Source organism: Diadema antillarum, unplaced genomic scaffold (assembly GCF_040938485.1).
Source record: "Diadema antillarum isolate AM-2024a unplaced genomic scaffold, OU_Dant_1.0 scf00000094, whole genome shotgun sequence".
Taxonomy (NCBI): domain Eukaryota; kingdom Metazoa; phylum Echinodermata; class Echinoidea; order Diadematoida; family Diadematidae; genus Diadema; species Diadema antillarum.
This window is the reverse complement of record NW_027270983.1, coordinates 463,821-490,786: the sequence shown is the minus strand read 5'-3', so window position 1 is coordinate 490,786 and position 26,966 is coordinate 463,821. Positions and strand designations below refer to the sequence as shown.

Here is a 26,966-nt window from a genome sequence, read left to right as displayed (position 1 = left end):
CAAATGTTTTTTTCATCCTTTTTATTTCATCTGAAGTAATAACTGCAATCACAGTATCCATTGCAACTAACAAGAAAAAAATTAAATAAAAGAATATAAAAAAAAAACGAAAGATGATCACACCCTCCTTCCCCTTCCCCTCCCCCCCCCCCCCCTTTGATTAAAAAAGAAAAAAAAAACACACACAAATAAATAACTGTAGTCATTCTGTCTGCCAAATACGGAATTTTATGTGCGATGACATACGAGCTAGTTGTCAACTATAGAGGGTAGCAGACACAGAAAAGATAATCATGGCTGCAACATCTGGAGGAGGAGTGGACTGGGGATCGGTCCAAAAAATACTGATTTCAGCCTCCACCACCACCTTCAAGAGTTCAGATGTTCCACATCTCGTAGATGCCATTCTCGAAAGGTATGTGGAAAGTTTACAATGTAAAATATTGTCGATATTAGACTAAGTGGAAGTAAAGACCACTACGATTAAACTGCTGACAAATCGACCCAACCTTATTTACACGCGAGACCCATAGGCGCGACACTACACTGCAGCCTGGGCTGGGATAACTCACAAGCTAGCAGCTTGTGGTGTCATGAATTACACAGAGCCAGAGGTGAATAGTCTATAATGTCACAATTCCGGTCGACCGTTGCCCAATAGCACGTAGTGGGAACTGATAATTTACACATCAGCTTCATAGTCCATCTTAACTTTTTTTGAAGTTAATTATTATCGTATTCATTGTTGAAAATTACAGTCAAATGAATTCCATGTTAAGACTTTGTCTTTGAAAATGAATTCAGCAAAGAGTGACTCGACTGAAATGTCCCACTTCCTGGTGGTACAATTTGTATGATAACTATGAAGAGTCAACTCATCTGTGATCTTTCATGGGGTTTTAACCCTATGCCAGTTGTATTGCCAATATATGTGGCACCATATCACCATATGGTACTGAAAGCTTTTCATTTCTGTATGGTAAGTGTAAGTCTTCTTACAAATGTTTGATGGCAAATCTCCTGAGTGAGTACCTATCCAGATACAATTGAATTGAAAAATGTAGATGTACTCCATCATCAAACAGTGGCAACATAGATACAATGTGAGCTGCCCATAATTTGACCACAACATCGTCCAAAATTTGACCGCCTGCTACATGTAGAAACCTATGTGCTTTTGCGCACGGTCAAACCCTGGCCTTAACCCTGGCACAGGAGGTCGAACCTTGGTGTCGGAACTGTAATCTATTTTAAACCAGCAGTATATTGGCGGCATGAAATTTCTGTGAATTGGAGCTAGCAGCCTTTTTCATGCCATAAAATATTCAGGAATTACCACTGGCATTCAGTACAAAGAGTGTAGACAAGAACTTTTGCATGTATATTTAATTTCACGAATATTGGCACATCATGAAATTTGTGGAAATTTCATTCTCATGAACATTTCTGGTTTTACAGTATTAACTATATAAGCATTTTGGAAATATTTGTTGTGAAATGGCCGTTATTGCCTGCTCACCTCTTGTCTGGGTTTGTAGTTAGCAGCCCGGGTGGCGAGTTGGCGGTCAGCGGTCTGTGATGGGGGGTCGTCTCTTGGTCTCAGTGTCAGTCGGTCTGCTTAGTAGATCCGTCCGGGCGTCCCTTGACACCTCGGGGTCGTTGATCCGTGTCGTCTATACGGGCACGTACGCGCACCCGCGCAAGGGGATACATAATCATATATTATATTTTACTACAATATATTGCTTGAGATGCTGCGAGGCAATGTGTGCTAGTTTTCACCCAGTCTGTCAAACATTGATCTCAGCATGTCAAAATTCTTTCCTGCCTTGGATCCACTGCTCAAATACACTTACAGCTTAAACCTAGACTTCATGCCCGCATTTTTAGTCATCAGTAGGCGTGCTGCCGTATGATATTGATAATCTAACAATTCTCACCAGAAAGGATTCACTGTAGATCTTTATACTTGTTCGCAAACCTCATCTTATACAACTTTACTGCATAACTGATGACTGTTGTTCTGTGGAGCACTACTTGGTAATACACTACTGTAAGAATTATAAGCTACAGTCTCCCACTGTACAATGTGTATCGTCCTCAAAATGTTAATCAGGAAATGCAGATTGCAAGGTTGCCATCCCTGGAAAATGGCACACTTTGTTACTTTGAAAGCATGCTTGCAAATCATATGTTGGAAAAAAAAGGAAGAAAAACACTTCTGAGCAGCCAGGGCAGGGATTCATATTATTCTATCTAAGGAGATAATGCAGTAACCTGCTATTAATAGCCAAAATGTCACCATTCTTTGCCCTGCTGTCTGCCGTAACAGCATAGTCTGTGTAGAATGAAAATGTATAATCGGTTTTTTATATTGAGCATGGCAATTTTTTTTTTTGTTGTGGCTTTGTGGATAAGACCAGGGACTCTCTATCATGACGTTGCTCTTTGATGTCCCCTGCAACAGTTGTGCCCCTTTGCAAGGCGCTATGTTCTCATTGCCTAGTCCTTCAGAGGCACCTCAAAGCCGTAGGTCTTATGGTTGCTTCCTTAAGAATGTTTATTGCTTTCTCCGTGTAAAACAAATTGATTGAATTCAGTTCAATCATCAACTCACTTCAGGTAGTAAGAGTTTGCTCATCTCATTGCAAAGTTTGATGGATCCAAGACAAATGTTAAGTATTGTTTCTTTGTGTGGTTTCCCGACAATCTACAGCAAAGCCGACATTCTGAAGCATGAAGACAAATATGAAAACTTCTACTCCTGTTTTGTGGCTCTGTCTGCACACTACATTGCAGATCACTCATCTTTGTGTAAGTACACAATTGATCAATGTGGTATTGAGCCAAAACAATGTGTAATTATTGGTATGAAATGCTATGTATAATGTCCTTTTTTTCTTTGTGACCGAAGAGCAAGGAAAAAAAAAACAAACTGATGTAATATTTTACAAGGTCACTTGTGAAGTCACATATGTTTACATGAAAATTGTTTTGAACACTTTGGTTTTCGTTTACATGTTTCTTTATCTTTACACTGTCACCTGTTTTAATTTCAATCAAACCACAGAAAAAATGCAAGTGAATTACAGTATCATGGTTTTCAGTATCATGGGACTAATATCTTTCATAAGAATGTTTAATGTGAGAATATTACCATGAAAAACAAAGCTCAATATGATCTTATGGAGAGTGAACTGCTGTGAGATATACTCTACACATACTTTTATCAAATCTGTTGTATGATATGAATGTCTCATACCAATAATCATTGCTGAATACATACACCCCAAAGATTTGCTATTTGTTATCAATTCCCACTCTCCAAGCTAATAGTGTGTTTATTTCTGCAGATATTTAAAGTGGAATTCTCATTTTCAGTACAAATATGTAGATTACCAGTTACCGTACAGCGTGTACATTTGCATTCTCTCAAAATCCTGGATGGGATATAAATACCAAACATTTGTGTTCTTAATTTGTGTAGTGTCCAAGTCGGTGATGAGTGGAGTTGTGCTGGCATGCCACGTTCTGATGGACTTTTGTCTACGGCGCATGCTGAGGTACAAGGAAGCATGCTCTGTCTCTCAGGTATGTACCTCATTATACAAATGATGCGCAGGTCAAAGTACATCAGTAGGAAGTATGTGCATAAGGTACACATGTAACTATGGAATTGTTTGAACCCACAAGATGTGGCCAAATGGGTTTAGGCAAGATTTCATAGTCTTTACATGTACACTTTTCCTACTGATGCATGAAAAGACATGAGCATCATTCATCTATTTTATAGCACAGTGGACCAATTATTGCCCCCCCCCCCCCAAAAAAAAAAACAAACAACAAAAAACAAAAACAAACAACAACAACAACAACACAACAACAACAACAAACAAACAAGAAACAAAAAAAACAACCCAACCCACATTTGTTTCAACAATGCATCCAGTTATTACCTACACATGGTAAATCTACTGGATGCATGGCTAGCCATTGCTTGCTAAGTGTGCGAACTCTTCCTACAGAAAGGCAGACTCTTTGCCACAATATATATGATATCATGTCTACAGTGGCTGTCGTCAGAGATAGCAATAATTATTTGATATCGAAATGTGTGGCCAGTAAATTGAATCAGTGCAATTATTCTCTCTTTTGGGGAAAGACTATCCTATGTCATCACTCTCATAAATCTCACTGTAACATTGTGTGTGCACGTCTAGCTGCACCCATTTGAGGAGCTTTGGTATACTGAGAGCAGGTTCACTGTACTTTCTTAGTAGAGTGGTACAACAGTATTCATGTTACTCAAAGTGAAATGTTCATTACAAGTGTACTTTCTTGTAAAACAAGGAATTGTTAGAATGCAAATTGCATGTATTTGTGTATTTATTCGTCAAAGAAACTAAGAGATATGATGAGATAAAGAGGTAAGTTGTGATTGTTTCCATCACAGAGAAACCTGATGTCCCTGATTGAAGGCCTGTGTACTGGAGTGGGGCAGCTTCAGAGGTCCAATGTTGTGACCCTGACTGCCATGCTGAAGACTGCTCAGATGCCTCCATCCACCAAGCAAGCCCCAGGTAAGAAAGCAGGTGATTCATGAATGATGCATTCCCCATGTCTTCCTCTTTTATTTCTGTTGTTTTTATGCATAAATGCATGTTTTGTTCTCTTAAGGAAAAGGTACTTGCATTCTTCTTTCCAATTTCTTCGCTGTAAAGCATTCTTATGCTTCTGCCCCAAATGTATTGGAGGCATCGCACTTTCAGGTTGTGTGTTTGATTGTACAATTTCTTCCATTGCAAATTTGTATAAAACTCAACACTTACAATGATCATGAGGGACAGATGAGCTGAAGAGAAATATTCATACAGTAGGTCAAAGGTCTGAAAACTTGGCATTGAAGGTTGGGATCTGCTTTTTAATTAGATATTTTATTAAAAACAAGAGCCACTCTTTGAAGCAACTCTTAATTGTTAAAGTGATGTCAGATGGCATTAAATGGATGAGGGAAAGAATGGTCTGGAAATATACCAGTTTGTGTTTGTGAAAGTTCTGGCAAAGCTGATCAGAGAGACATGCAGTTATTGAAATGCATTTTGTGCCAGCAATATCAAATGAAATCAAAACTGATTGAAGAAATAAGTGGCAGACATGCATGGCAAACAGAAAGTGGTTAGACAGGTTGAAGTGAGTGCATTGACAAGAGGCATTGAATATGAAAGGTGTCAAGACTGTACACCTTATTTATTTATACAAAATGCATCCTAGACAGCCAAAGTCTGTAATGACATCATGGTGGGTTTTGAGAACTTAATGTGTGTATTTGTTACAAATTGCAGAGGAGACATCATTGATTAAGGTGAAGGAGACCCAGACAATGTCACGGGCAGACTTTGTGAAGCAGCTGATGTCAACCTTCAAGGATACCACTCCCTCATCACTCCTTGGCCCTTCTACCACTGCATCAGCCTCAAACAAGAGTACCATCTCCAATGAACCACAGAGCTTGGTGAGAGCACTCTTCACTCAACGTATCATTACAATTTCAGAAAATTGGGATGTTTTCCCCCCACTCATAGTAATGTGGGTTCTTTTTCTGTTCTCAGTGTCATATCAGTGTTAGTATTTATATCAAAGTTTGTTAAATACTGGTGTTTTTATTTTTTCCTTATTATCCTTGTCATTGATCAGTAAGAATAGATGGCAGCACTGAGACAAAATTTGTGTTAACACTACTGTAAAAGTGGATATTTTCGCGTGACTAATTTTTCGCGCTTGGCCGGGTCAGAAGAGTTTCGCGTGTCTTTAATTCCGCGGAATCAAGACGTCACGCACAGGAACATATGGCAAGCAAAAATATTCGCGGGCTTTTATTTTCGCGCTAGTTTCTGGTTGCGCGAAATGCGCGAAAATTTCAACACCGCGAAAATTTCCACTTTTACAGTATTTTAACTGGGCTATTTGAGACCAAGTTTTTACTGGGGGGGGGTCAATTTGACCCCCCCTTCAGATCTCGGCTGCTGAACGCGCGATCGCCGCAAAATTTTGCCTGAACTTAGAGCCGGATGTCATCTACAAGATTACATGGTCATACAATAGAAAAATATTGACTATATATTTTTAGTAAATTAATTATGCAAATTTATCCGTGAAATCATAGTTTCACCTGTAACTCCATTAAAAAGGCTGCGGGATTGCTAAATTTTTGTGTCAGAATTCCTCAAGACATATCAAATAATTTTATTGTAAAAAAATAACACAATCAAAATCAATTTCTCTTGTTTTTTATTGTTTTGTTAATTTCTTATGTATTTTCTTTTTTTTTTGACCTTTTGTTTTCTATTGTTTTTTTGCCAAAATTTGTTGCAGGGACTTTTCCAAGCTTACCTACATTAGAATTGATTAATTTCTATGATTAAAAGTTGAAATAAACTAATTTATATCAATTTAACAAAAAAACACAATTTGCATACGATATCATGAATTTGAGCTGTTTTCGGGTTGACATGCATATGCAAAACATTATGTAACTTCAGAACGGTGTACCTGGACGTTGCAAATTTGGTCTCGAAATATGCAGGAGACTTCAATGAAAAAAGTCATGAAACGATGCGGCAAAATCTTTGCGCGTTACGGAATCGTAGCGCGCGGCAAAATCTTTGCGCGTTACGGAATCGTAGCACGAAATGTCGAGGGGGGTCAATTTGACCCCCCAGTTGATATCGGGTTAAAGTGCAGATAAATGTGTCTTAAAATGCAGATAAATTTGTCAGTGTAACACCTTTTGCTTCTAAAAACTATCATCTGCTACTGAGCTTTTCTCACTCTCCTTCTGTCTTCTGTACTTGACTGATACAAATAAAGATATCAGTGGACAAGGATGGTGGTCGATCGTACTTTGCCTCACGCAACATTGACAACCTACACACCTTACATGGGGCAGACATTCTCCTTGATGTGTGTCTGAACCTGCCTTACCTGCAACGTTACATCAACAACTACAAGGAGGCTGCAATGGGGCAGGGCTTTGTGCTGCCCAATACTTTCAGTGATGTCAGCAGTATCAAGGGAAGGTATGACACTCTCCCAGATGACACCTGTCAACACCATAACCTGATGAAGTTGACAGTCCTCAATTTCCTCCCCCCTTTTTTTTTTAGGTTTGCTATTTTTTTATTCTACAGACTCGGTTCTCCTTCAGTTATGAAAAGCTATCTCATAATGGAGAGAAAGGCAACCACTGCAGGGACGAAGTTTTGATAAAATAGGTTATGAACTTGTGAAAGCTGTCAGGCACTTATCCATAATTGCCGACCCTGTAGCAAGAAGAGTGCAAACATGTACGAGATTTCTGCTGAAGAATGTTGAAAAAACTGTTTATTTCCTCAAAAGAGTACTTGTTTGACATCTTGGATTACAAAACAAGAATCCTATTTTCATATCTAGAAAACTATGAAACTTCTATCATTCATGAATCTTGACTGCATAATTTGAGATAACATAGCTTTGTTTTTACTACACCTTTGTTTTTTCCCTGAGGATTCTTATGAAAAATTGACAGGCAATTGACTTTGTTGTGAGTGCATCCAACAACAAAAAATGCTAACTTCTTGCATGGTCTTATTGTCAAAATTTAAAAAGAGTCAGGAGTAGTTCCTAAGTGATATGCAAAGTTACTAAATTATTTGCTCTCTTTTTTTGTCCCCGCCGAACAAGTTCGCGCAGGGGACTATGAAACGGGCTCCGTACGTGTGTGTGTCTGTGTGTCCGTGTGTCCGTGTGTCCGTCTGTCCGTGCGTCCGTGTGTGATCAAAATGTTCAAAATGCTACTCCTTCGCCATTTCTAACCCGATTTTGATTCTGTTTGCTTTATATGATAGCACTACATGGGAGCTTTGAAACTTCTATACAGAATTTCAGTTGTGACCTTTGACCTTGACCTTTGACCTATATTGTACATTTTGCTTCAAAATGCTACTCCTTCGCCATTTCTAACCCGATTTTGATTCCGTTTGCTTTATATGATGGCACTAGGTGAGGGCTTCAAAATTTGTACACAGAATTTTGACCTTTGACTTCTTTGACCTTTGACCTTGATTTTTGACCTATATTGTACATTGCCTACAAAATGCTACTCATTCGCCATTTCTAACCCGATGTTGATTCCGTTTGCTTTATGTGATGGCACTAGGTGAGGGCTTCAAAACTTCTACACAGAATTTTGACCTTTGACTTCTTTGACCTTTGACCTTGATTTTTGACCTATATTTTACATTTTGCTACAAAATGCTACTCCTTCGCCATTTGTTACCCGATTTCAATTCCGTTTGCTTTAAGTGATGGCACTAAGTGAGGGCTTCAAAATTTCTACACAGAATTTTGACCTTTGACTTCTTTGACCTTTGACCTTGATTTTTGACCTGTATTGTACATTTTGCTACCAAATGCTACTCCTTCGCCATTTCTAACCCGATTTCGATTCCGTTTGCTTTATGTGATGGCACTAGGTGAGGGCTTCTAAACTTCTACACAGAATTTTGACCTTTGACTTCTTTGACCTTTGACCTTGATTTTTTTACCTATATTTTACATTGGCTACAAAATGCTACTCCTTCGCCATTTCTAACCCGATTTCGATTCCGTTTGCTTTATGTGATGGCACTAGGTGAGGGCTTCAAAACTTCTACATAGAATTTTGACCCTTGACTTCTTTCACCTTTGACCTTGATCTTTTTACCTATATTGTACATTTTGCTACTAAATGCTACTTCCGGCGGGGACATATTTTACGCACCGCGTAATTTCTACTTTTCCTTGTTTTTCATTAAACTCTTTTTGAAACATCGCTCAGTGGCTGTACATACATACAGAAAAGAACCACAATCCTAAAGTCACAAACTCTGTCATTGTCCGTATATTTGTAGCTTTCCATCACTGCTGAATGACATGACCATTGTCAACCGAGCCCTCGACCTGCCGACCCTTGAACCAATGACCTCCACCCACCTGGAGAAGGTTGCCACGGTGATCATGAGCTGCCTCTATGCCTCCATCAGTGCTGCTGTGGCGAACACCATCATGAGCACCGGTAGCAGTGGCGGCCACTCCCGGTCCTGCTCCACCTCGGGGGTAGGGAGCATCCCTGGTGTGAAGGAGGAAGAGATGGAAACCATCTTCAGCTCTGTGGTGCTAAAAGGGGTGAGTGGAGTCACCTGACATGACATGAATGCCTTTGAGTGGGGATGTGTGAATAGAGAGGAAATGCTCTGATATGAGGGATGAGGCATTAGTCTTACAGATCATGGAAGGTTCAGAGTTTGACTCCTGCCCCAATGCTTTCATCTTTGATTGGATGCTAATTACGTGACATCTCTCCGTCTTCAAAAAAATAGTACCTGGTATGCTAGATTAAAGACGGATTAACGTTTTTGTGCAATTTTTGGAATATTTGTGCATTGGTTTCTGATCTGTATGATGATGTTCAAATCAATTCCAAAAAACGAAAATAAAACAACACTCACAAACATACAAAATATTTTAGAATTACTATATAAGCTGTTATTTTCGCAAGGGTTTAATTTTCGCAAATTTTGGGAACAACTGTTGGACTGTGAATTTAAAGAATGTAAGGTATGGATATCAAGTATTTCTTATTACTCATTTGCCGATTTATTAGAGTATAACAATGATATTATTGTTCTTTTTTGCTATCAGCTATCCCTCTTTGAGAAACTGATTGCCAACATCAGATCTTCTACAAGAGCCAGTGGACATGTAAGTTTGAATTCTGAAATGTCAGCTTTTTTATTATCGTTGACCCCACGTTGTGTGAAATACTTGACCTCATTATTAATCTCAGATCTGCTATTTGCATTTTATTTTTAAAGGTGGGTACACTCAGTACATGATGCATGTGATTAAAATGTGCATTGCACATTGCAATGAAAAGGGGTGAAATTATGTACAATTTTACAATTCATTACAGGGATTGCTGTTGCATCAGAACTGCGGGAGTTTGAGATACAAAGGGAAAGCCTCACTATTTTGTTTGTAGGCAGAGTGCAGAAGATATTGTGTGTATTGCATTAAAAAAAAAAAAAAAATCAATTTTGTTGACATTTATGCCTTCTTACGAATGTTGTCGGTGTGTTAACTTTATAGGTGAGTGGATGTGTGATTCTGGCTGTGCAGTAAGTCCATATGTAATGTAGTCACAAAATTCTCTGTGTCACAGAACCTTCAAAATCTGTACATGATGGGTGCTTGGTGCACCCTGGGAGGACTGGAGCACATCCTGACCATCTCTTCCGTTGCCGTGGAGAAGGGGAAAGAGAAGGAGGAGAAGAGAGAGAGCTCCAGCCCAATCCCAATCCCCGCTGCCACGCCCTACCCTTCGTCGAAGAACCTGGAGGGGGGAAGGTCCCCCTCAGCGAGTCGGACCAAGAGTGAATCAAGGGAGAGTGGGGCTCCTACCGCTGGGAGCAGACCAAGCTCTGCCAGAGGGTGAGAAAATACATGGAGCGTTTTTTCAGTGTCTGTTTTTTGTTAAAATTCTGGGAATGATCTACATTTGCATTTTGTTGCGCCTGCCAACTTCCATGTGCATGAGTAATTGTTATTTGATTTCTTTTGTCTGTCAAATTGAACCCCTTTGTTTTACATACTTGTTTTTTAGATGAAAGACCTATGTAGATTTATATCTGCTGACAGAATTATGATATATCATTCACATTGTAATGAGATGTCACACACATGGTAGTTATCATGATTCATTAGTGAATTTTATAGCAGCATTGATATTTCTGTGAAGTGTGTGGGTATGACAGATCTTGCTGTTTAGTAATTTCGTTTTGCCACGATGATGTATTTTCCTGATTTAACTTTCCCTGATTGAACATAATTTTCTTTCCATATTGTCTTGTTTAGCCATACATCATACTAACAGGGTAAAAAACATTCCATATTGTCTTGTTTAGCCATACATCATACTAACAGGGTAAAAAACAATCTACAAAGTTCTTAAATGAGTGACAGAAAATATCACATGCAATATATTTTATTGAACATTCTCCACAGATCACTGGGATTCAGCAGTCTGACAGTGGCTCTCTCCAACTTTGTCCTGAAGGCTCTCACACAGCTGCTGGAGGATCTCCACATTGAACGTCTCGCACAGGTAGACTTGGCTACACACAAGCCTGCCCTTTTGAAATGCCTTTTACTATGTTTTAAGTAGACTCAAGCTTGTGTGACATTATACACTGTACATACATCGTAGAGTCAGATGTCCTATTGTTGAGATTTTGATTTTTTTTTTTTTGCTCTTTATTCTCTTGCAGTAATGATTCATTTCTGTTGACTATCTAACCAACTAAATTTAGGTTTATCATGGTGTGATGATGAAATATTACATTCCTCCTTTAATTTCAGTTCATTTCTCCTAAATGTGCCTCTCACTTGCAAGTATGATCAAGTGGTGTGGCTGGCATTTGGATGAACTTTGGAATTCATCATTTGTTGTATGAGTTTTGTTGGAAGTGATTCACACTCGTGACCTAATCAGTTCTGTCTCATATTTAAGTGTAGTAATCATTTTCTGCATCTAACTTTCAGGAGAGCAATATTGGAAGAGTAGCCCAGGCCAAACTGGAGATCCTGCCCCCATTCACAGCCACTCAGAGGGTGAAGACCATCCTTGATGCATACCCACTGACTGGCATTCTTGTCAACCTCTTCACAGTGTCCTACAGAAAGGTATTGTGCCTGTCATTTCTTTCATAGACAATATAGACAGTTACACTGAGTTTTTTAATGAGTGCCTTGATAGTTTGATCACTTTCAAATAACTCGTGTGTGATGCAACATTAAACATTCCAAAAATGGCTGTCAGTGTGGAGCTTATGTAAACAATATTATTTTTGTGCGATTAAATTTTTGCATTGGGGAGCTCAAATACATATTCATGTGTTCTTTGATTTGTGCTGCACAATTGCTCATTCATATGTTTTCTACCAATTCACAAATAAAACCAATTTGATTTAATTTCCATACATAAATATTGATGTACTACGGATTGTACTTTACTGTACAACATGCATTCCAACATGCGCGCATCATGCCCTAACTCTCTGTAGACAATTGCGCATAACACAAGTACGCACATTCACAAGTACACATATTTGATTACAGTATACACACAAACGATCCACTTGATTGAAAGGCATGCACTAAAGCTACTAGCATACACACACACTTAGTTGATCAGTGCACATTTTAATCCATTTAAAATGTGCCTGGAAAATCGTGAAGATATTTTCAGGTTTCAAAGTTTGCACTTGCCAAAATAGTGCAAAATTTCTGAAAATTATGTTAAAATTGCAAATATTTCTGTCTTTGCAATATTATCGTTATGTGAATGTCTTACCATAACTGTGAGATGAAGTCTGTGAAGGAACAATTCTCTCATCATGGCATAACAAATGATCCTGACTGTATTAAATGCATCATGTGTGATATAGTAGGAGACCAATGTTGTAGATGTCACTGTACAGTCATTCACTGAGTGCTGTTATCATTACCTTCCCCCTCCATGGCTAGGCGTGTGCCCTGATTCGCCTCAAGAGTGAAATGGAGGATGATGGAGATGAGGAGAGTGACTCCCACTCCCTCCATGAGTGCTTTGCTGGGGAGACTGGTAGCTATGAGGAGTCTTCTGAAGGTAAGCCTAGCGGTGTTGGGGTTGTCTACGCCACTGAAGGTACTATGAACTTGTAAGGCTGAGTGGCCACAAAAATAGTTGACAAGGTTCTGATGAATTCACAGCTTCACCCCTACAGGGTATGGGGTTAGCTTGTGAGATGGCAGCTTTAGTTTGAAAGTTGCCTTTGAACAACTGATATTTCATGTATTAGACAACATGTATCTTTTTTAGGTAACAGAATATTAGCTGAAGTTGATATATGTTTTCAGTGATTGTTTGAGATGTTCATTTCCAAGACATGTATTGCAATTACCATTTGAATGATGCTGTGACTTTATCATGTGATGTGTTTCCCATTGTAAGAGATATTAAGCTTCTTTGTGACCAATAATGTATGATATGAGACAGACAACTACTTGTAATGAAATGTAAGAAAAATTTATGATTAGGTACTCTCAAAGATCTACATACAGGGCTTCAATGATGTCTTAATAGCCAAATGCAACAACTGTGGATTCATGTAGGAAGTCTTTCTATGTTTATTCAAGTCATCTGCTGAGAGTGTAATATGTATAACAAAGTTTAACCATGGTAAATGTCTTGCGATGATTTTCTCAATGAATATTGGATTTTGGGTATTGGATAAACTTCGAATGAGGAAGATAGCCTCATTTGACATAATCTGTGGATCATCAATGACCATGTATTTGTGCATGTCCTGGCAGAGATACATTGTTTAACACTTGTGCTCTCTGTTGTAATTTTAAAATGTAGATGATGACAGTGAACCAATACTGGGCCCATGGTTTGAAGAGTCCCTCACCTCTGAGCCAGAGTCCAAGGACTCCACTCCGACTGCCCCACCCCCGCCTCCAAGACCGGCGGAGGAAAAGAAGGAAGGCGAGAAGCAGGAAGGGGCTAAAACATCTCTCTCTGATGATGTGGGAGAGAAGGAGGAGGCTACTGAAGTAAATAAACTTATTTTGCAACATTCACAAAGATTTTATTTTTATTTTTTATTTCTACCCAGCCTTTAAAAGAAAAGAGACATCTCAAAGGAACAAAAGAGATACAATAAATCATTCTAAGAAAGGAGGATGTGTTTTAAAAATATGTACACTTTCAACAAAAGCTGACCAAGTGTGTTTAGCAAAGATGTTTGCTTTAGCCATTCAAAGTCAATGTTCTGCCTCCTAACTGGGGATCAAAATTAAAACGGTTCTTTAATAATGTACTTCTATCCAGACGGTGTCCAGATGATGTCACAAGAATTTAATTTTGCTCTTGACATGCATTATTTTTACACGTAAAAAGACTTTTAAAAGTGATGAAATAATTTGTCCACTTGCTTGCTTATTTGATCCACAGTACCTGAAGTTGGCGAAGGATGTACTTCAGTTCCTGACTGGTCACCTCTTCAAAATGTCCAATGACCTCATCAAACACTTCAAGGGGTATGTATGTTTATCTCTTAGTGATCGTGAGTTCTGTTATCTCATTGGTCAATCGACCACTGAATATATCCCGTATTCCGTGATAAGGTCATATTGTGTGCATGCGCTAAATCCACCATTAAATATATTCCGTATTCTGTGATGTGATGACCATATCACATACAGACTCCAACCCCAAGCACCTTCTTATCTGGAGATTCTCCCACCTGAAACCCCTAGCAAACGGAAGATTCCAAGTTGATGTGTGCGAAGCGCGAAATTCCTTGCGGCCGGGGTCCAGTCTAGGATTCTAGATGCTCTCTCGTGCTATCTAAGGCTTAATTTTCAACATACGATATAGCAATAAGTAAGAAATCCTTATCAACGGGAGACACAGAGCCAGGGCAGGAGAACGGGAGATTGTGCAAAAATGGGCTTTCGGCGGGAGATCTCCCGTCGAAAGCGGGAGATTTGGAGTCTCTGCACATAGCTAGCTGCGCGTGAAAGTGCGCGCTAATCCTGTACAAAACAAATGGACAGCGCGCGGTCCTCAAGCGTATTACGCACATCACCTGAGACCACTCAAAGACGCTTGATAAACGACAGCAGCAACTACAACTTCAAAGACAACGTGTCTCAGGTGATGTGCGTCTTTGCCTAAGACGTGCTGGCTACTACAGTATCTTATGGTGTGTATGTATTTGTATGTGCGCATAATCAGCTCACGAGACGTAAGTCAACGTGGCTGACAGCCGGCGATTTCGACATCATTCACGAGAGAAGATCAGCGAAAAGAAGGTTAGCACGTAATTGTCACATGGGTTAAACCAGAGTCAGATATAATCACACATGCCACTTACTGATCTAGTATCTCAACCAATCTGTAGTGTTTATTCGGACACAACAACCCTCAGGGCTTCACAACTTCAAAACATCGTTAACTTATATCTCATCAACTGAGTTCCACATTTGTGTACACAAATTTTGATTCTCAGATCCATACACAAGTACCTTATTGGATATCTCAGGTTCCTGATATGAACCTGCTGTGATATCTTTACATCAATAACCACTCCGTCGCCCTTACTACTGTTACAACTGTTGCAGTACGTTTTTACACCACTTCTGCAACTCACCTTTCACTTAGGGCGAGTATGGGACCTAGCTAACTAACATGGGCTAGTATACTCATGTTTAACACCATTCGATAACACTTGTAACACTTCCTCAAAAAAAAGGGGGGTAGAAATTATAATTGTAACTATACACACGGGTAATCGTTACTCCATTAACATCTGTATACCACCCCCACTTATATGGTCCTAGTGATACCCTTGAAGCGACTAAATATCCTCCTACTGATATATCATTAAGTGTTTAACTTCTAAGTAATCTGTGTTATCGAACAACAAAAAAATATATTCACTCAACCTTCTCCAAATGCTACGAAAAGAGCATCAAAATGGAGCATCAAATGCTCGAGCTCACTATACACGGTCCCTCAAACAAACTTCCAGGTACATCACTCACAATTCGCCATAGGAAGGCGTGTACGTGTAGGGGACATAAACTCAACAACCTCTTGCTGAGCTAATAATCATTCGGGCTTCTTAGCCCTTCATCTTGTCAGTCATGCACACACACAAAAAAAGAACACCTCACGGTCGCACCATATATGATAAAAAAATTATTGTTGTCGTGTATCATAGGTACTAATGAACATCTCACTCCTCTCCAAATTGCAACGTGGTGAGCCAACTCAAATATAATCGGGCGTATAACATCGCCAGGTAACTTGTTTGGCCACTGTTCCTAATACGTGAAATGTCCAATGTTCAATTGTCAGTGTACATCACCAATGTTGCTGGACGTGAAAAAGCATACAGAAGTGTCGACAGGCGGATTGAAGAGCGTAGTTTTGCCAACGTTCAGCACATCCAGTGAACTGGTTTTCCACTGGCCGGTATCGCAGTTAACAGCAGCCTTCACCGCATCTTGAATGACATTGCCGACTTTGGGGCGAAGTCCCGAAACCCAGTTGCCATCTAAATTATCAAAGCAGTGTTACGAAACCTTATATACTATGGGCAGCTGACTTTTTTTTGTACATAAATCTTGATGCTTAAATGCTCAATTTCGTATAATAGCACGATGTAACATGTACTCCAAACAGTACACATCAATGTATCAGTCTTATTCATACCTAACTTCAATAATATCATATTGTTATAACGCTGTTTTCACCATCACGTTAGTGATATTCAATCTCACACGGCATACATGACAAAAATAATGCGTTTCATGTCACATCATTATTGTTCCTGTAAAACAAAACAAAAAAATACACAAATAACCGAGAGTACCTACTGCTGGTTATATGGAGAGTATTCTTCTCCGTGGAGAAGAAAAAGAACCCTGGCTTCAAGTGGTCCAGACTGGCTTAAAAGGATTAATAACTGACGAGGTTCTGCTACGACTCCTCCTTCGACCACATCCCTGCTCAGTCTGTCACACACTTAAAATGTTCTTACCCTATCATGTACAAAACTACTACATAGAAACCCTGGACGGCTCGCCCGTGGAATCTGGCACCTGTGGAAATTCCACCCTTTTGTCTCATCGCTTTTGTCTCATCGCATTCCCCACACAGCTGTCTGCAGTGGGTTATAGAAAACACACTCGTCATTTTGTTACAACACAAATCGCGCTTCATCACATTTCAACGCACTCATACTACACCAGCAATGGCAACTGTTCTTACTCTATTCACTGGCATATATTCTAATAAAATAGAAACAAAAAAACAAATACATTTCTCCTGTGACACTTACATTGTGTACACTAAAAGATAAAATCGTTACCCCTGCTTGTTCTTACGAAATACGGGAAACATCTACGGGCTGGTGCCATATTCCATTCGGCCTCCGATCTCAGGAATATGGCACCAGACCGTAGATATTTGCCCGTATTTTGTGAACAAGCAGGGGGTAACTAATAGTACATCCAGGATTGGAATGATTTGTAATAGCATTATTGTTTGTATTCCTTACAGGATGTATGTCTCATTAGATAAGAAATAGGGCACACTAGTTTTCCAAAATACTGAATAGGAAGGTCCAGATGTTTTTTACTTCACTTACCTATTCCATGTCCAAATTCGTTAATCAGAGGGATCTCAATGAAGAATGCCTAATGGGCACTGTGACAGACGATGGGCATATCAAAAGATTTATTAATGTCACATGACTGGCATTGCTGGTGTAATACTTGCACTATGTTTTGTACATGCTGTACATTTCAAATCACTATGTCATTGTAAATATTTCATTTGATTCGCCTAAAGGCATTACAGTAGATAGTTGATACAACAACATCAAACCTATGACAGAAAATACTCAGAGTAGATCTTGAACTGAATGTCACAAAGTTCATGCAAAGTTCAATGCCAATTCTATAAACAGAATATACTGATGCTTTCCAAATATTTGATGAGCAAAGTTAGCCTTTATAGTTCTGTTTTATTTTTCAGTACATTCATTTGTATTATGTTATATGAATCTTGTAAACAAAAAACAACAAAAACAACAACATTATTTGTGGATCTTGGCAGTTATGATGGTTTCAACTTGAAGTTGTAATGGTTTCAACTTGAAGTTGTAATTTGAGTGTGGAGTGTAGTTGTGACTGCCCTGAGCAATGTCTCCATGAGTAAACTTTCTCAATGTAATGGTGTCATTTCAGCCTGGCCTTCCTAGAGAACCATACAGCAGGGCTTGCAAGTGTCATCAAAGACCTTGACAAAGGCACCATCAAGATGGAAAACAGTAAGATGTCATGTTTTGGGTGTTCTTGTGTGTGTGATTATGTGTGTGATAGTGTATTCTCTGTTTTAATCTGTGCATTTGCTGAATATATTTAAGCTAATTGGTACTTGATATCTTGAATTTATGGTAAACATCTTAAAAGATCAGTGTATTGTGTTTTTAAAGAGGACACTGATAATGCAGTACTTAAGATTTCGTGAGTAATGCTGTATTCTTGCCTGCTTCATTGTCGTGAAAAAAAAAAACCCACACACGCACACACACACAAATAATCTGTGGTAAACAGAAATGAGATACCTCAAAGTGAAAGATTGCAAGTACAGAGCAGTTTTTGTATATGATCATATCTCTTACCTTCATAAAGGCAATTGTGAAAGCATCGCAAGTCTATAAAGTGTATTTACCAACTTCCTGATTAATTTTCATTTCAGCACACCTATCGGATGAGTTTTCTTCAGTTCTGCTGTACTTCAGTCATACACTCCTTGCCTCTAATCTGCTTTCACCAAAGCTCCAGGTATGTTAACACAATTTTGTCATTATATTTCTCATGTAATATCTTCATGTTTTCATGCATTTTGAGAGCCAAATAATCATAGACTTTATTTCCCGGTGAATGCTTTTGTCAATGAAACTTTAAAAATCTGCAAAATTTGTGTACACAATGTATATGAATTTGAGTTGCATTTACTGCAAGAGATGACAGCATTTGATGCAGTGCTAGTCAACTGATAATGCATTTCAGTGGTACCATACAGCTGCAGTATTCGATGAGCCATGATTTCTTCATCTCATTCTCTGTCAGTCAAACAAACAGATGCTAGGTATTATTTGTGAATTGATATATGTATATATATATTTTTTTTTTTAACATGTGAGTGTGTATTGAAAGTAAATTGTTACTTACAGCATGTTTTGTGATGAGATTGTAAAGCGCATAGGGAACATTCATTTGTTATATGCGCTATAAAAATGTCATTATTATTATTATTAGATGGGATATTTTACATACATGTCATTTTATTTCTGTAACATTTGCACTATGGTACATGACAACGCCATGCAAATAATCACAGCATTGGCAAGTTGATGATATGTGTATACCCCCAGCAGAATGAGCTAAAAGTGCCACATTTGAGCATATCTTTCCTATCCAGCTGAATCTCTGTATACAGATTCCCACCAGTCCTGACATGGCCAGATACCCAAGGCCAGACTGTACCTACTTTTTATGAATTATTTTGTGAAATGATGACAATTGAGAGATCAAACCACCCTGTGTTTTTCGCGATTGGTTTTTAAGGACACTCTGCTCGGCCACTTGGGAGTGCAGCCATCCAGCTCAGCCTCCTGGCCCCTGAGCCTGCCCCCACGCACCCTGGCCGTGCTGGCCCACATCCTCATCAAGAGACAACAGCTGGGGATGAGGGAGGCTGAAGAACATGGCATGTCGGTGGGGCTGAGGGTGTGGCAGAAGTTCCTCTCTACCCTGAGGGAATGGGCATTGAGGAAGGACGCACAGCAAGATGAAGAAGGTCAGAAGGTTTCTTCCATTTTATTCTGGCCTGCTGTCAGAGATAGAGCATTGGGGATTTGTTCTGTATCAACACTCAAGGCATTTCTTAAGTTTCTGCTATTTCTAGACAGTGATTTGACTGTACTAAGTATATTCATATCTCACAAATTAAAAGTGGGCAAAACACATTCATATAGATTTCATGAAACAAGGAAATTCAGGTGAATAAGATACATTTTATTTACCAGTTACAAATAAAATCAAATTACAGTATAGACATATCTCAATTCTCTCTCATCAATTTTATGTTTGATATAATTGCCTGCCCATGTTGTATGTAAGTACATCCCTCTCATGCTTTGAACTCTTGTAACCAGAGGGTAATATTTTGGTACATGTAGGTTTTTAAATTTGCAAAAGTAAAACCCTTGCAAAATATTCAGCATCTGCAATAGTCAACTCACCTTATCCCTCTCTCCACAAAAGCTGGTTTACAATCTTTGCCTTCGTGTGTTTCTCTGTGTAGATGTGAATGTGGAGCACATCCAGCTGCTGCTGTTTGTATTTGACAGCTTCAAGAAGAGCAGTAAGATGATCATCCTCACCCAGTGTGCAAACATCATCGTGGAGACCTCCCATGACCTGTGAGTCACTCATAGTGTCTACGTCAGGTGCTACTGAGATGTTTTTTTTTCTTTGCCTCCATCCTTAAGGGAGCTATGTCAAACTGTCTGGTAATGGGAGGCACTGGAAGAAAAAAATAGATCACAAAGAAAGAAAGAGTATAAAAAGAGTTCATATTATCTGTTGTGTTCAAGAGCTCTAAGAGTGTCATAGGGAAACATGCCTCACTAGTTCAAACCTTTTTGCAGCATTTTGCATATTTTTATATCTACTCAAGTCATTCGAATATAGGGACACTTTGTTTGCGCAGGAAGTTAGTATATTACGTAAATCTGTTATTTTTATTTGGTAAACTTCATTTGCTGAAACAGAAAAGGGGGAAATACTTCTCTTCAGGCAGACACCATAATGACCAATGGAATATTAAAAAATCACTACATTTTTCAAAGTTGATTTCCCTATTTGTATGAAAATAAGAGATATTACAGCCATGTAAACCATATGATTATAGTATGATATTGAAGAACCTGGAATATACCTGGTAGGCATGCACTTTACTGGCTTTGGAACTATAAACATTAAAAAGTTATTTCTATGAAATAAATAGATCATTCACACTAATGAATCATCAGAAGGCTATTCAGTTTTTGTTTGTTTGTTTGTGTTTTGTAATCAGAGAACATTGCCATGAAATGAAGCACAGATTACTTTCTGTACACTGTTGACTGTGTTTAATAATTTTAAGGTGATAATGATTTGACCAAGTTCTTGATTTGATTCTTACCAGAAATATGAAGAAGAAGAACCCGATGGCTATCTGTCGTCTCCTGCTCATCTTTGAATACTTCCTTCACCACTACTCACAACCTCCAAGCCAGCTCTATGATCAGGTGACCCATCCCCCCCCCTCCCCTAATAAGACTCTCCTCCTCATACAGTCAGCTATGATGCATACTTCCATCACAAAGGCCTCCCTTGACATGGTCGTCATTTGTCTTAGGTTACCACCAGCCTGTCATCACTTGGAGCAGTGATTGATATACACAGTCTGCATTTTAGCCATGAAAATGCACTTGTTGGTCACAGTGTTATGAAATGCATAGTGCCTAAAACCAAGGATGACATATCCCAATGTGTTGCAGAACCAGAATCTCCTTTGTCTCTCACCCCCATAGCTTGTTCATATGGCCAAACCTTTTAATAAGGACTGTAGTGATTATTAGTCACTTTAACAAACCTAACGTGAGAAAAGAAGTCAGGGTTCCTGTGTCATGAAGAGGTTTACACTTTTTGTAAGTGTCATTGATTGTAGATACCATAGCAACATTGTAAATACTCATATTAAGTGATTGCTTTTCACTTGGCTCCCACTAAAACACAGCACTTTTTGCCACTTAGAATGATCCTAAACCTTGATAAGAAATTTACTCAAGAAGTACTCCCATTTTAACATTAACATGCATGTTACAGATAGATAGATACAGTTGAACCTCTCGTATCCGGACAAGTCGGGACGGGGACTCATCCGGATAAGGGATTTGGCCAGATACGGGAGACTCAATGCTTTATATACATACACATGTACTGATTTAGCCCATTGTAGTACCACATGTAGTAATGTGTATACTGCAACCTTTTCATTGTTACATTTGGGGATGTTTTGGGATGTTAAAATGTCTGAAGGTAAGCAATTTGGAAGGAAATTTGATGTAATGTATGTTAATCATGTTGGAAGTAATATGCAATTCATGTGTGTTAGTGTAGGAGTTCTCAAGGAGTTGGGAATCCCCCTTTCCTCCCGTAATTATCAAAAAAAATCACGGCGAGATTGCGTCCGTATAATAGAGAGATCCGGATAAAGGGAGACCGGATAAGAGAGGTTCAACTGTATCCTCAGGTGCTGTACTCATTAGAAAGTAAAGTTTGATGAGAATATTATTCCTTTCATATTTGATTTGGCAACAGGTGCAATGGAATATCTTCACAGTGCAATCATCGGACCCCGCCCTCATGCTGTACCAAGACGAGCGAGGGGGGATCCCAGTCACCAAGTTCTACACGTCATGTCGCGAAGTGGAGGACAACTACCGAAAGGCCACAGTGGGGGACAACCCACACCCTGGTCTGTTGGATTCATCCTGCTTCAAACGCTGCTTCTACAACCTGGTATCTCAAGACGTCGATCGCAATGGACCAAGCATTGACAAGGGGGTGAGAATCTGGATGTCACAGCAACACTCCTCTTATCTGAAAGTGCAAGTTTGATCTGAAAGGGGGGGGGGGGGGGCTAATTTGACCCCCTTAGCCTTTACATCTCAGCCATTAATCAACTGATTGTGACCAAACTTCAAATGTCTCTGTCCCATCATGTATTTTACAAGAATGCATGGTCAAATTTATATACGTATTGTTATTCTTAATTTGTCCAATAAATAATGCAAATTTTTTTTCTTTTAAGTTTAGTGAACTCTATTGAACCTTTATATTCATGATTGTAATTGTGCAGATGTGCAAATTTTTCCAGAAATTCTGGATTTTTTTGCATTTTAATTACCACATCGGGGCAGAAATATGTATTTTTTTTGTTTTTTACTCTCTGTCTGTCATAGTTTTGAAATGTAGAATAGTTTATGGTCACTATAAGTGATGTTAGCTGACTAAAAACGGAAAAAAAAAATTTTCTAACAACGCTTCTTCTAAAGCCTTAACATCATACACACAAAAATGGTTGGAACCACAATTTTTTGTGCATTGGTTACGAATACACGTATGTTATATCTCCACATCCATTACCCCGATTTTCGCAAATGGGTTTAAAAATGTGCGCAAGATTTGAAAGAAAAAAGTCACAAATTTCAGCTTGAGATCTTTTGCATTGCAAAAATGTTAAATCTTAGACCTCCTCAGGCTATTGATGGTTTAGACACAGCTGAAATTATTTTGTTTTGTTTACAATTTATATTTGCTTTTGAAAGGCTTGTGAGGTGTTGTATGACCCCAACTTTGACTACAACGAGCTCTACTCAGCTGTCATTGAACTCCTTGGGGCTGGCAGTGAGTGTGACGTGGAGGCCCGTCGCAATTCCTCCCAGTTGGACCACCAGGACGGCTGTGCCATCCATTACACTGGCATTGTCTGCTGGAGGCTTCTGGGACGGATGGCGCCCTCGGTGGCGTACATCAAGCTCCTGGAGGGACAACACTGCGACAGCGAGAGACCTTTGACCCAGCATGAGATTCTACACTCTCTGCGATGGGTGCCACGCATGGCTGCCTCCAAGTACAGTACATGGATCAAGGTAGGGCTTCACCCTGAATATGTGGGGATACATATGTTTGAGGACATTACTTTCTAGCATATCCCCATTCCATAGAGATTTTTTTGCATCTGTCACTTGTTGGAAGCAAAGTTTTTTTTTGCTTCCAGCCATCAAAGGAAGTGTATCAGATTACAATCTGATAAATCCTACTTGTGTTGGCCGACTATCAGGTCAGTGTCAGACATGTTGCGCATGATCTGATGAGGTTTTTAGATGGTATGACAAAAGAATTGGTTAAGTTGTATAGAACTTTGATTGTGTTCCTGTCAGTGTGATCCCACAAATGTTTCGAAGTTAAAATTCATTTGTGTTTAAATACTTTTGTTTGCTACTGTAGTTTAATATTCACCCTTCAGTAGCATGAGCCCACTGATGTCAATAATTACTTGTTTTTGAAAACCGCTGCCTATTTGTGTGATCTCTTACATTTTGATAGGAACACTTGTGTGAGCAGAGACTACCCGATACAGAGGTCGAGAGCCTTCTGGACATTGTGACCAAGAACTGCCATACGGTCAAGTTTGATGTCCAGCTGGCTCAGGAGTCCATTGCACGCCAGGTATGTCACATATTGTGTTTTCTGTTACTGAGGTTAGCATGTGTATTTGAACAAAGGGAGATGAAAGTTTTTCAATGTTATGTCAAATAATGCACAAAGATATAATGCTGGTACTTCAATTGCCTGTATATCATGCTTTGTTGATGAGAACAAACAGACATTGTATACCACACATGTTTGGATTTCATTTACTCTAAGAAATGAAGAACATCATCTGTTTGTTTTGTCGAGGTGAATTTAATCACTTGTTCATTTATTTCTCTACAGGTAGAGGAATGTCAGCAGTATTAATGAATGTTTTTGTGTGTATCTGTGCAGGTGATAGTGAACAAATTTTATTTTAGTGGAAGCTGCCCACTTTTGTACATGTGCATAACTGTAATGTTATGTGACATCTCAAAAGCATGCACATACAAATATGTAATCTTGATAGTGTGTTCATACTATTCAAGTGTGCTATATATTTTTGTTATTTTTTGTAGCTGTCTCAGATGCCACTGAATGCCTCTAGGAGTGAGATCCTGCCAGCCACAGAGCTTCCCAGCCTACACTTACTCTACATCCTAGACTCTGTCATTGGCAAGCTTCAGAGCTCTCTCCAGGAACATTTTGTCAAGGCCATGGTATGTTACTGTCATTTGTTTTTTCTAATAGATGGAGCTTTCTCTGGTCCTTCATTTTGGAACCCACCCCCTGATAGTTATGTATAGCTGATAGAGATTTATACGCACATTTCTATGTATAGCTGATATTTCTATGTACAGCTATATGCATATTTCTTTTCGAACCTAGAGTTGAAGCCTACAAAAAAATGTATTTTATCGTACAGTGTAAAAAGTTACTGATCTTTTTCCATTGTTGTTGAATGCACTGTCCTATCTGTTCATGATATAATTGCAGCAGAGCAAATTTGGACAAACGGTCTGGAGGTTTTAAATCTGTTTTATGTATTTGTGATATTTCAGGATGATGACAACCCCAGGAAAGGAATGGAAGTGAGTCAAGACTTGCAGCCCATTGTCAGTCAGCTACTGGAGGTTTTCACATTGTACTCAAGGTGAGAGGCTTCGAGGGATAAAGGGTTTTTTTTTCCCTGGTCATCCTTGCTTTTAGATTTGTGCGCAGATAAAAATACATACACATAATTTGTATATCCAAAGATGAATAATCACTCAGCACCAGGGTAACTATACAGTAAGAGGAGTGACATCATTTTTCACATAAGATTTCAGACATTATCTGTTTTAGCGTAATTTGTTCTAGAAACATAGAATATAATGTAGTATAATAATTGTATACATTAATTGGCACTTGAATCTCTGTGAAAGGGAAGCAAAAAGTATATACATGTAAATAAAATTGACGGGCATACAGAGAATGGAAGAGAAGACAAAATGAGTACATTCTGAAATGTATTGATGTGGTAATAATGGTGAGAAGTTCAAAAGCAACTGTATTGTCATCAGCAACACTAGTATTACTGTCTTCCTTGTTATTTCTGATAGAGGAATGTGAAGTGATAGACTGGATATAGAAGAACCTCAAAGAGAAGTCTTATGCCTTTGTTATCTCACATGGCACTCAATAGATCCTGCCTGCTGAGTCAGCTGGAGAAAAGCTCTGAGGTGAAGCCAGAGCAGCTAGGCCCCCAGGCCATCAATGCCTATGGTGCAGTCCTCACCACAGCCTCTAGCCGAGCCTCCTGTGTCTCAGCCCACAGCCTGACCATGCTGGTGGCTCTACCAGCAGCCGTCCAGACTGCTGTGGAGAAATGGAAAAGGGTCTCTCTCAGTGAATACCCTCCTATCATTTCATGGGTAAGGCATAGAAAGATAGGGAAAATGAACCTTTTATTTTTGGAGACTTTTTTTTGGGGGGGGGGGGGGGCTGGGGACAGGAGTGATGGCTCACACATACAAACACAAACACACACTCAGACATGTACAAATGGACCAAATGCATGTTGACAGGAATGTGCAAATGTTATGAATTCAGAAGTCAAAAGGAGAATTGGTCTTATCTATTTGCATGTTTTGTTGAACTGATAAGGAATGCAGGGGAGAAAAGGAGAGAAAGAGATGATTTAGATGATTTATGATGAATTTGAAGCAGGAGTCTCAATGAAGATGTTGATTGAGGAGACCAAATCTGAAAATGCTGTTGTGTTTTGTTTGAGAATAGGTCTGAGAGAGAAAAAAAACACAGAAAGAAAGTAATAGTTATACTGCAAGAAAAAGAGGATGCTTAAAGTGAGTGCAATATCTGTTTCAAATGACACAGGAACTTGCAGTGAAGCAAACGGAGAGTATAGAACATGGTTTGCAATCTTACCTATATCCCATACAGCGATTACTGTTGTCTTACAGTGTAACCAACCCGACAGCATTTCAATTATTTTTTATTTCTTATGTATTTTTGCTCTTTTTATTTGTGTTTTTTTTCTCACAGATTTGCATACCATTATATAGCAGATTTGTAAATATTTTTGTCATTTGAAGCTAATCTGTGGCGTTGGAATTTAGGATAATGCCATTCTTCTCAACCCAAATATGTCAAAGTACTGTTCCATTTTGTCTCTAAATATTATCTTATTATTTCTCCTGTCTAGACTGACAACCTGACTGAGGATAACAACCTACTGGAGAACTACCTGAATGCTCTTAGGTCTGCACACCTTGGTCTCTTCTCAAGTAAGTTTACGAGAATTAGGGTATGTTTTCTAAGGAGGACCATTTTTTGTGTGGCAGTTAGCTAGTGATGATGATGTGGAGGATGATAGCCACAATGTGGGAAGGGGTTGAAGTTTTTAAGCTATCAGCTAAACCCATGATTTTTAAGATATTCTTGTCCAAAATACAAGGGGAGAGTTAGGAATCGGATAGCATCGCCCCATCTTGTTTGTGTATGCTGTCATGACCAATATCATTCTACGAGGAAAACAGGAGAAACTCTAAAATTTGATTTCCTCACTGTAGGTTTAATTTGTA

The 26,966-nt window shown here is 39.0% G+C and overlaps 1 protein-coding gene across 1 annotated transcript in view; it reads left to right on the top strand.

Annotated features, from left to right (window-relative positions):
• Window positions 1-286: 286 nt before the first annotated feature.
• LOC139718452 (E3 ubiquitin-protein ligase UBR4-like) overlaps window positions 287-26,966 on the top strand; it is a 95,341-nt gene continuing 68,661 nt past the window's right edge. Inside the window, 26 exon segments of the mRNA XM_071629923.1 lie at window positions 287-415; window positions 2,717-2,814; window positions 3,488-3,591; window positions 4,454-4,580; window positions 5,343-5,512; window positions 6,868-7,076; window positions 8,928-9,201; window positions 9,718-9,777; window positions 10,238-10,506; window positions 11,080-11,179; window positions 11,617-11,757; window positions 12,601-12,721; window positions 13,478-13,671; window positions 14,072-14,157; window positions 17,878-17,960; window positions 18,392-18,477; window positions 19,264-19,495; window positions 20,003-20,120; window positions 20,888-20,990; window positions 22,066-22,311; window positions 23,076-23,399; window positions 23,857-23,979; window positions 24,462-24,602; window positions 24,945-25,036; window positions 25,568-25,796; window positions 26,588-26,669. Of these exon segments, the coding sequence (XP_071486024.1) occupies window positions 294-415; window positions 2,717-2,814; window positions 3,488-3,591; window positions 4,454-4,580; window positions 5,343-5,512; window positions 6,868-7,076; window positions 8,928-9,201; window positions 9,718-9,777; window positions 10,238-10,506; window positions 11,080-11,179; window positions 11,617-11,757; window positions 12,601-12,721; window positions 13,478-13,671; window positions 14,072-14,157; window positions 17,878-17,960; window positions 18,392-18,477; window positions 19,264-19,495; window positions 20,003-20,120; window positions 20,888-20,990; window positions 22,066-22,311; window positions 23,076-23,399; window positions 23,857-23,979; window positions 24,462-24,602; window positions 24,945-25,036; window positions 25,568-25,796; window positions 26,588-26,669 (3,934 nt within the window). The 5' untranslated portion in view covers window positions 287-293.